This window comes from Oncorhynchus kisutch, linkage group LG27 (genome assembly GCF_002021735.2).
Source record: "Oncorhynchus kisutch isolate 150728-3 linkage group LG27, Okis_V2, whole genome shotgun sequence".
Taxonomy (NCBI): domain Eukaryota; kingdom Metazoa; phylum Chordata; class Actinopteri; order Salmoniformes; family Salmonidae; genus Oncorhynchus; species Oncorhynchus kisutch.
This window is the reverse complement of record NC_034200.2, coordinates 43441032-43454246: the sequence shown is the minus strand read 5'-3', so window position 1 is coordinate 43454246 and position 13215 is coordinate 43441032. Positions and strand designations below refer to the sequence as shown.

Here is a 13215-nt window from a genome sequence, read left to right as displayed (position 1 = left end):
CCCCACATCCCATCACCAAGGACCACACATCCCATCAACAAAGGACCCCACATCCCATCACCAAGGACTCCCACATCCCATCATCAAGGACCCCACACATCCCATCACCAAGGACTCCCCACATCCCATCACCAAGGACCCCACATCCCATCACCAAGGACTCCCCACATCCCATCACCAAGGACTCCACATCTCATCACCAAGGACTCCCCACATCCCATCACCAATACACATCCCATCACCAAGGACTCCCCACATCCCATCACCAAGGACTCCCCACATCCCATCACCAAGGACCCCACACATCCCATCACCAATACACATCCCATCTCCAAGGACCCCACATCCCATCATCAAGGACCCCCACATCCCATCACCAAGTACCCCCACATCCCATCACCAAGGATCCCACACATCCCATCATCAAGGACTCCCCACATCCCATCACCAAGGACTCCACATCTCATCACCAATACACATCCCATCACCAAGGACTCCCCACATCCCATCACCAAGGACTCCCCACATCCCATCACCAAGGACCCCACACATCCCATCACCAATACACATTCCATCACCAAGGACTCCCCACATCCCATCACCAAGGATCCCACACATCCCATCATCAAGGACCCCACATCCCATCACCAAGGACTCCCCACATCCCATCACAAATACACATCCCATCACCAAGGACTCCCCACATCCCATCACCAATACACATCCCATCACCAAGGACTCCCCACATCCCAACACCAAGGACCCCCACACATCCCATCACCATTACACATCCCATCATCAAGGACCCCCACATCCCATCACCAAGGACCCCACATCCCATCACCAAGGACCCCACATCCCATCATCAAGGACTCCCCACATCCCATCACCAAGGACCCCACATCCCATCATCAAGGACTCCCCACATCCCATCACCAAGGACTCCCCACATCCCATCACCAAGGACCCCATATCCCATCACCAATACATATCCCATCACCAAGGACCCCACATCCCATCACCAAGGACTCCCCACATCCCATCTCCAAGTACTCCCCACATCCCATCACCAAGGACCCCATATCCCATCTCCAAGTACTCCCCACATCCCATCACCAATACACTTCCCATCACCAAGGACTCCCCACATCCCATCACCAAGTACTCCCCACATCCCATCACCAATACACTTCCCATCACCAAGGACTCCCCACATCCCATCATCAAGGACTCCCCACATCCCATCACCAAGGACTCCCCACATCCCATCACCAATACACATCCCATCACCAAGGACTCCCCACATCCCAACACCAAGGACCCCACACATCCCATCACCATTACACATCCCATCATCAAGGACTCCCCACATCCCATCACCAAGGACCCCACATCCCATCACCAAGGACTCCCCACATCCCATCACCAAGGACTCCACATCTCATCACCAAGGACTCCCCACATCCCATCACCAAGGACTCCCCACATCCCATCACCAAGGACCCCACATCCCATCACCAAGGACCCCATATCCCATCACCAATACATATCCCATCACCAAGGACCCCACATCCCATCACCAAGGACTCCCCACATCCCATCTCCAAGTACTCCCCACATCCCATCACCAAGGACCCCATATCCCATCTCCAAGTACTCCCCACATCCCATCACCAATACACTTCCCATCACCAAGGACTCCCCACATCCCATCATCAAGGACTCCCCACATCCCATCACCAAGGACTCCCCACATCCCATCACCAATACACATCCCATCACCAAGGACTCCCCACATCCCAACACCAAGGACCCCACACATCCCATCACCATTACACATCCCATCATCAAGGACTCCCCACATCCCATCACCAAGGACCCCACATCCCATCACCAAGGACTCCCCACATCCCATCACCAAGGACTCCACATCTCATCACCAAGGACTCCCCACATCCCATCACCAAGGACTCCCCACATCCCATCACCAAGGACCCCACATCCCATCACCAAGGACCCCACATCCCATCACCAAGGACCCCCACATCCCATCACCAAGGACCCCATACATCCCATCATCAAGGACCCCATACATCCCATCATCAAGGACCCCACATCCCATCACCAAGGACTCCACATCCCATCACCAAGGACCACACATCCCATCACCAAGGACCCCACATCCAATCACCAAGGACTCCCACATCCCATCACCAAGGACCCCACATCCCATCACCAAGGACCCCACATCCCATCATCAAGGACCCCCACATCCCATCACCAAGGACTCCCCCACATCCCATCACCAAGGACCCCCACATCCCATCACCAAGGACCACACATCCCATCACCAAGGACCCCACATCCCATCACCAAGGACTCCCACATCTCATCACCAAGGACCCCACATATCCCATCACCAAGGACTCCCACATCCCATCACCAAGGACCCCACACATCCCATCACCAAGGACTCCCACATCCCATCACCAAACCCCACACATCCCATCACCAAGGACCCCACATCCCATCACCAAGGACCCCACACATCCCATCACCAAGGACTCCCACATCCCATCACCAAGGACCCCACACATCCCATCACCAAGGACCCCCCACATCCCATCATCAAGGACCCCACATCCCATCACCAAGGACTCCACACATCCCATCACCAAGGACTCCCCACATCCCATCACCAAGGACTCCCCACATCCCATCACCAACACACATCCCATCACCAAGGACTCCCCACATCCCATCACCAAGGACTCCCCACATCCCATCACCAAGGACCCCACACATCCCATCACCAATACACATTCCATCACCAAGGACCCCCACATCCCATCACCAAGGACTCCCACATCCCATCATCAAGGACCCCCACATCCCATCACCAAGGACTCCCAAATCCCATCACCAAGGACCCCACATCCCATCACCAAGGACCCCACATCCACCCCAGCCACGAACTGTTCACTCCCTTACCATCGGGCATGAGGTCTGATACCGACAGGCTCAGAGACAGTTTCTACCTACAAGCCATCAGACTGTATCAGAGCATGAGGTCTCACACCGACAGGCTCAGAGACAGTTTCTATCTACAAGCCATCAGACTGTATCAGAGCATGAGGTGTGATACCGACAGGCTCAGAGACAGTTTCTATCTACAAGCCATCAGACTGTATCAGAGCATGAGGTCTGATACCGACAGGCTCAGAGACAGTTTCTATCTACAATCCATCAGACTGTATCAGAGCATGAGGTCTGATACCGACAGGCTCAGAGACAGTTTCTATCTACAAGCCATCAGACTGTATCAGAGCATGAGGTCTGATACTGACAGGCTCAGAGACAGTTTCTATCTACAAGCCATCAGACACTATCAGAGCATGAGGTCTGATACCGACAGGCTCAGAGACAGTTTCTATCTACAAGCCATCAGACTGTATCAGAGCATGAGGTGTGATACCAACAGGCTCAGAGACAGTTTCTATCTACAAGCCATCAGACTGTATCAGAGCATGAGGTCTGATACCGACAGACTCAGACAGTTTCTATCTACAAGCCATCAGACTGTATCAGAGCATGAGGTCTGATACCGACAGACTCAGACAGTTTCTCTCTACAAGCCATCAGACTGTATCAGAGCATGAGGTCTGATACCGACAGGCTCAGAGACAGTTTCTATCTACAAGCCATTAGACTGTATCAGAGCATGAGGTCTGATACCGACAGGCTCAGAGACAGTTTCTATCTACAAGCCATCAGACTGTATCAGAGCATGAGGTCTGATACCGACAGGCTCAGAGACAGTTTCTACCTACAAGCCATCAGACTGTATCAGAGCATGAGGTCTGATACCAACAGGCTCAGAGACAGTTTCTATCTACAAGCCATCAAACTGTATCAGAGCATGAGGTGTGATACCAACAGGCTCAGAGACAGTTTCTATCTACAAGCCATCAGACACTATCAGAGCATGAGGTCTGATACCGACAGGCTCAGAGACAGTTTCTATCTACAAGCCATCAGATTGTATCAGAGCATGAGGTCTCACACCGACAGGCTCAGAGACAGTTTCTATCTACATGCCATCAGACTGCTGAACACTTGTACTGGACTGACAACCTGCTCTGATTCTGCTCAATGTATACACTTGCCCCCCCCCCATCTCCCTTCCCCAAAACACATATAAATACTGGACTATAAATGCTGCCTTCCTGTATTGATGCAAAAATGTTTATTATATTCTATTACCATTTACTTTATGTTCCAATTCTTATATTGTATTATTTCTTATTGTGGTTGTATTGTTGAGAAGGAGCCTGCCAGTCATTATTTAGTTGGACAGTGTATACCATGTGTATCTAGTACATACGACCATAGTGGAAGTCTCTGCGAATTTGGATTTCGTTGTTTATTTTGGTACTCAGGTAGTCACCTTGTTGTGTTTGTCATATTGCAGTCATGATGTGTTGTTGTCTTCCAGGGTGGACACGTTCTGACGCCACTTCCTGCTGCTACTCCTCTGAAACCTGGATCAGCTGTAAGGCCCTAAAGGATTATTTTGCGTTAAGATTTACAACTCCTTTCATGTGTTGATTGTGATCTGTAATAAGGAGATGTTTCTTCCACGGTAGGCTGTGTTGTTATTGAAAAGCGTGTAGTATTTAATGAAAATCTCCACTGGGGTAATGATGAACACCCCCATCTTTTGATCTAATCTCTGGATCTCTCTGATGTTCCAGACCTTTCCTTTCTTCGGAGTGGATCCCACCATACTGAATGAGCATGGAGAGGAACTGGAGGGAGAGGCAGAGGGCTATCTGGTCAGTAATATAACACTATACTATCTGGTCAGTATTATAACACTATACTATCTGGTCAGTAACACTATACTATCTGGTCAGTAATATAACACTATACTATCTGGTCAGTAACACTATACTATCTGGTCAGTATTATAACACTATACTATCTGGTCAGTAACACTATACTATCTGGTCAGTATTATAACACTATACTATCTGGTCAGTATTATAACACTATACTATCTGGTCAGTAACACTATACTATCTGGTCAGTATTATAACACTATACTATCTGGTCAGTAACACTATACTATCTGGTCAGTATCACTATACTATTTGGTCAGTAATATAACACTATACTATCTGGTCAGTAACACTATACTATCTGGTCAGTAATATAACACTATACTATCTGGTCATTAACACTATACTATCTGGTCAGTAACACTATACTATCTGGTCAGTAACACTATACTATCTGGTCAGTAACACTATACTATCTGGTCAGTAACACTATACTATCTGGTCAGTAACACTATACTATCTGGTCAGTAACACTATACTATCTGGTCAGTATTATAACACTATACTATCTGGTCAGTAACACTATACTATCTGGTCAGTATCACTATACTATCTGGTAAGTAATATAACACTATACTATCTGGTCAGTAACACTATACTATCTGGTCAGTAATATAACACTATACTATCTTGTCATTAACACTATACTATCTGGTCAGTAACACTATACTATCTGGTCAGTAACACTATACTATCTGGTCAGTAACACTATACAATCTGGTCAGTAACACTATACTATCTGGTCAGTAACACTATACTATCTGGTCAGTAACACTATACTATCTGGTCGGTATTATAACACTATACTATCTGGTCAGTAACACTATACTATCTGGTCAGTATTATAACACTATACTATCTGGTCAGTAACACTATACTATCTGGTCAGTAACACTATAATATCTGGTCAGTAACACTATACTATCTGGTCAGTATTATAACACTATACTAGCTGGTCAGTAACACTATACTATCTGGTCAGTAACACTATACTATCTGGTCAGTAACACTATACAATCTGGTCAGTAACACTATACTATCTGGTCAGTAACACTATACTATCTGATCAGCAACACTATACTATCTGGTCAGTATTATAACACTATACTATCTGGTCAGTAACACTATACTATCTGGTCAGTATCACTATACTATTTGGTCAGTAATATAACACTATACTATCTGGTCAGTAACACTATACTATCTGGTCAGTAATATAACACTATACTATCTGGTCATTAACACTATACTATCTGGTCAGTAACACTATACTATCTGGTCAGTAACACTATACTATCTGGTCAGTAACACTATACAATCTGGTCAGTAACACTATACTATCTGGTCAGTAACACTATACTATCTGGTCAGTAACACTATACTATCTGGTCAGTAACACTATACTATCTGGTCAGTATTATAACACTATACTATCTGGTCAGTAACACTATACTATCTGGTCAGTATCACTATACTATCTGGTCAGTAATATAACACTATACTATCTGGTCAGTAACACTATACTATCTGGTCAGTAATATAACACTATACTATCTGGTCATTAACACTATACTATCTGGTCAGTAACACTATACTATCTGGTCAGTAACACTATACTATCTGGTCAGTAACACTATACAATCTGGTCAGTAACACTATACTATCTGGTCAGTAACACTATACTATCTGGTCAGTAACACTATACTATCTGGTCAGTATTATAACACTATACTATCTGGTCAGTATTATAACACTATACTAGCTGGTCAGTAACACTATACTATCTGGTCAGTAACACTATACTATCTGGTCAGTAACACTATACTATCTGGTCAGTAACACTATACTATCTGGTCAGTATTATAACACTATACTATCTGGTCAGTATTATAACACTATACTATCTGGTCAGTAACACTATACTATCTGGTCAGTATTATAACACTATACTATCTGGTCAGTAACACTATACTATCTGGTCAGTAACACTATAATATCTGGTCAGTAACACTATACTATCTGGTCAGTATTATAACACTATACTAGCTGGTCAGTAACACTATACTATCTGGTCAGTAACACTATACTATCTGGTCAGTAACACTATACAATCTGGTCAGTAACACTATACTATCTGGTCAGTAACACTATACTATCTGATCAGCAACACTATACTATCTGGTCAGTATTATAACACTATACTATCTGGTCAGTATTATAACACTATACTATCTGGTCAGTAACACTATAATATCTGGTCAGTAACACTATACTATCTGGTCAGTAACACTATACTATCTGGTCAGTAACACTATACTATCTGGTCAGTAACACTATACTATCTGGTCAGTATTATAACACTATACTATCTGGTCAGTATTATAACACTATACTATCTGGTCAGTAACACTATACTATCTGGTCAGTAACACTATACTATCTGGTCAGTAATATAACACTATACTATCTGGTCAGTATTATAACACTACACTATCTGGTCAGTAACACTATACTATCTGGTCAGTAATATACCACTATACTATCTGGTCAGTAACACTACACTATCTGGTAAGTAACACTATACTATCTGGTCAGTAATATAACACTATACTATCTGGTCAGTAATATAACACTATACTATCTGGTCAGTAATATAACACTATACTATCTGGTCAGTAACACTATACTATCTGGTCAGTAACACTATACTATCTGGTCAGTAACACTATACTATCTGGTCAGTAACACTATACAATCTGGTCAGTAACACTATACTATCTGGTCAGTAACACTATACTATCTGGTCAGTAACACTATACTATCTGGTCAGTATTATAACACTATACTATCTGGTCAGTATTATAACACTATACTAGCTGGTCAGTAACACTATACTATCTGGTCAGTAACACTATACTATCTGGTCAGTAACACTATACTATCTGGTCAGTATTATAACACTATACTATCTGGTCAGTATTATAACACTATACTATCTGGTCAGTATTATAACACTATACTAGCTGGTCAGTAACACTATACTATCTGGTCAGTAACACTATAATATCTGGTCAGTAACACTATACTATCTGGTCAGTAACACTATACTATCTGGTCAGTAACACTATACTATCTGGTCAGTAACACTATACTATCTGGTCAGTATTATAACACTATACTATCTGGTCAGTATTATAACACTATACTATCTGGTCAGTAACACTATACTATCTGGTCAGTAACACTATACTATCTGGTCAGTATTATAACACTATACTATCTGGTCAGTAACACTATACTATCTGGTCAGTAACACTATAATATCTGGTCAGTAACACTATACTATCTGGTCAGTAATATAACACTATACTATCTGGTCAGTAATATAACACTATACTATCTGGTCAGTATTATAACACTACACTATCTGGTCAGTAACACTATACTATCTGGTCAGTAATATACCACTATACTATCTGGTCAGTAACACTACACTATCTGGTAAGTAACACTATACTATCTGGTCAGTAATATAACACTATACTATCTGGTCAGTAATATAACACTATACTATCTGGTCAGTAATATAACACTATACTATCTGGTCAGTAATATAACACTATACTATCTGGTCAGTAATATAACACTATACTATCTGGTCAGTAACACTATACTATCTGGTCAGTAATATAACACTATACTATCTGGTCAGTAATATAACACTATACTATCTGGTCAGTAACACTATACTATCTGGTCAGTAACACTATACTATCTGGTCAGTATTATAACACTATACTATCTGGTCAGTATTATAACACTATACAATCTGGTCAGTAATATAACACTATACTATCTGGTCAGTAACACTATACTATCTGGTCAGTAATATAACACTACACTATCTGGTCAGTAACACTATACTATCTGGTCAGTATTATAACACTATACTATCTGGTCAGTATTATAACACTATACTATCTGTTCAGTAATATAACACTATACTATCTGGTCAGTATTATAACACTATACTATCTGGTCAGTAACACTATACTATCTGGTCAGTAACACTATACTATCTGGTCAGTAACACTATACTATCTGGTCAGTATGATAACACTATACTATCTGGTCAGTAACACTATACTATCTGGTCAGTAACACTATACTATCTGGTCAGTAACACTATACTATCTGGTCAGTAACACTATACTATCTGGTCAGTAACACTATACTATCTGGTCAGTATTATAACACTATACTATCTGGTCAGTAACACTATACTATCTGGTCAATAATATAACACTATACTATCTGGTCAGTAACACTATACTATCTGGTCAGTAACACTATACTATCTGGTCAGTAATATAACACTATACTATCTGGTCAGTATTATAACACTATACTATCTGGCCAGTATTATAACACTATACTATCTGGTCAGTAACACTATACTATCTGGTCAGTAACACTATACTATCTGGTCAGTATTATAACACTATACTATCTGGTCAGTATTATAACACTATACTATCTGGTCAGTAACACTATACTATCTGGTCAGTATTATAACACTATACTATCTGGTCAGTAACACTATACTATCTGGTCAGTAACACTATAATATCTGGTCAGTAACACTATACTATCTGGTCAGTATTATAACACTATACTAGCTGGTCAGTAACACTATACTATCTGGTCAGTAACACTATACTATCTGGTCAGTAACACTATACAATCTGGTCAGTAACACTATACTATCTGGTCAGTAACACTATACTATCTGATCAGCAACACTATACTATCTGGTCAGTATTATAACACTATACTATCTGGTCAGTAACACTATACTATCTGGTCAGTATCACTATACTATTTGGTCAGTAATATAACACTATACTATCTGGTCAGTAACACTATACTATCTGGTCAGTAATATAACACTATACTATCTGGTCATTAACACTATACTATCTGGTCAGTAACACTATACTATCTGGTCAGTAACACTATACTATCTGGTCAGTAACACTATACAATCTGGTCAGTAACACTATACTATCTGGTCAGTAACACTATACTATCTGGTCAGTAACACTATACTATCTGGTCAGTAACACTATACTATCTGGTCAGTATTATAACACTATACTATCTGGTCAGTAACACTATACTATCTGGTCAGTATCACTATACTATCTGGTCAGTAATATAACACTATACTATCTGGTCAGTAACACTATACTATCTGGTCAGTAATATAACACTATACTATCTGGTCATTAACACTATACTATCTGGTCAGTAACACTATACTATCTGGTCAGTAACACTATACTATCTGGTCAGTAACACTATACAATCTGGTCAGTAACACTATACTATCTGGTCAGTAACACTATACTATCTGGTCAGTAACACTATACTATCTGGTCAGTATTATAACACTATACTATCTGGTCAGTATTATAACACTATACTAGCTGGTCAGTAACACTATACTATCTGGTCAGTAACACTATACTATCTGGTCAGTAACACTATACTATCTGGTCAGTAACACTATACTATCTGGTCAGTATTATAACACTATACTATCTGGTCAGTATTATAACACTATACTATCTGGTCAGTAACACTATACTATCTGGTCAGTATTATAACACTATACTATCTGGTCAGTAACACTATACTATCTGGTCAGTAACACTATAATATCTGGTCAGTAACACTATACTATCTGGTCAGTATTATAACACTATACTAGCTGGTCAGTAACACTATACTATCTGGTCAGTAACACTATACTATCTGGTCAGTAACACTATACAATCTGGTCAGTAACACTATACTATCTGGTCAGTAACACTATACTATCTGATCAGCAAACACTATACTATCTGGTCAGTATTATAACACTATACTATCTGGTCAGTATTATAACACTATACTATCTGGTCGAACACTATAAATCTGGTCAGTAACACTATACTATCTGGTCAGTAACACTATACTATCTGGTCAGTAACACTATACTATCTGGTCAGTAACACTATACTATCTGGTCAGTATTATAACACTATACTATCTGGTCAGTATTATAACACTATACTATCTGGTCAGTAACACTATACTATCTGGTCAGTAACACTATACTATCTGGTCAGTAATATAACACTATACTATCTGGTCAGTATTATAACACTACACTATCTGGTCAGTAACACTATACTATCTGGTCAGTAATATACCACTATACTATCTGGTCAGTAACACTACACTATCTGGTAAGTAACACTATACTATCTGGTCAGTAATATAACACTATACTATCTGGTCAGTAATATAACACTATACTATCTGGTCAGTAATATAACACTATACTATCTGGTCAGTAACACTATACTATCTGGTCAGTAATATAACACTATACTATCTGGTCAGTAATATAACACTATACTATCTGGTCAGAACACTATACTATCTGGTCAGTAACACTATACTATCTGGTCAGTAACACTATACTATCTGGTCAGTAACACTATACAATCTGGTCAGTAACACTATACTATCTGGTCAGTAACACTATACTATCTGGTCAGTAACACTATACTATCTGGTCAGTATTATAACACTATACTATCTGGTCAGTATTATAACACTATACTAGCTGGTCAGTAACACTATACTATCTGGTCAGTAACACTATACTATCTGGTCAGTAACACTATACTATCTGGTCAGTATTATAACACTATACTATCTGGTCAGTATTATAACACTATACTATCTGGTCAGTATTATAACACTATACTAGCTGGTCAGTAACACTATACTATCTGGTCAGTAACACTATAATATCTGGTCAGTAACACTATACTATCTGGTCAGTAACACTATACTATCTGGTCAGTAACACTATACTATCTGGTCAGTAACACTATACTATCTGGTCAGTATTATAACACTATACTATCTGGTCAGTATTATAACACTATACTATCTGGTCAGTAACACTATACTATCTGGTCAGTAACACTATACTATCTGGTCAGTATTATAACACTATACTATCTGGTCAGTAACACTATACTATCTGGTCAGTAACACTATAATATCTGGTCAGTAACACTATACTATCTGGTCAGTAATATAACACTATACTATCTGGTCAGTAATATAACACTATACTATCTGGTCAGTATTATAACACTACACTATCTGGTCAGTAACACTATACTATCTGGTCAGTAATATACCACTATACTATCTGGTCAGTAACACTACACTATCTGGTAAGTAACACTATACTATCTGGTCAGTAATATAACACTATACTATCTGGTCAGTAATATAACACTATACTATCTGGTCAGTAATATAACACTATACTATCTGGTCAGTAACACTATACTATCTGGTCAGTAATATAACACTATACTATCTGGTCAGTAATATAACACTATACTATCTGGTCAGTAACACTATACTATCTGGTCAGTAACACTATACTATCTGGTCAGTATTATAACACTATACTATCTGGTCAGTATTATAACACTATACTATCTGGTCAGTAATATAACACTATACTATCTGGTCAGTAACACTATACTATCTGGTCAGTAATATAACACTACACTATCTGGTCAGTAACACTATACTATCTGGTCAGTATTATAACACTATACTATCTGGTCAGTATTATAACACTATACTATCTGTTCAGTAATATAACACTATACTATCTGGTCAGTATTATAACACTATACTATCTGGTCAGTAACACTATACTATCTGGTCAGTAACACTATACTATCTGGTCAGTAACACTATACTATCTGGTCAGTATGATAACACTATACTATCTGGTCAGTATGATAACACTATACTATCTGGTCAGTAACACTATACTATCTGGTCAGTAACACTATACTATCTGGTCAGTAACACTATACTATCTGGTCAGTAACACTATACTATCTGGTCAGTATTATAACACTATACTATCTGGTCAGTAACACTATACTATCTGGTCAATAATATAACACTATACTATCTGGTCAGTAACACTATACTATCTGGTCAGTAACACTATACTATCTGGTCAGTAATATAACACTATACTATCTGGTCAGTATTATAACACTATACTATCTGGCCAGTATTATAACACTATACTATCTGGTCAGTAACACTATACTATCTGGTCAGTAATATAACACTATACTATCTGGTCAGTATTATAACACTATACTATCTGGTCAGTAACACTATACTATCTGGTCAGTAACACTATACTATCTGG

General features: G+C 40.0%; 1 protein-coding gene across 1 annotated transcript in view; it reads left to right on the top strand.

Annotated features, from left to right (window-relative positions):
• Positions 1-13215, top strand: part of LOC109880792 (acetyl-coenzyme A synthetase, cytoplasmic) — an 81566-nt gene that overhangs the window by 55739 nt on the left and 12612 nt on the right. Inside the window, exons 12-13 of the mRNA XM_031806406.1 lie at positions 4496-4552; positions 4755-4835. Coding sequence (XP_031662266.1) covers positions 4496-4552; positions 4755-4835 — 138 coding nt within the window. The remainder of the gene's footprint in view (positions 1-4495; positions 4553-4754; positions 4836-13215) is intronic.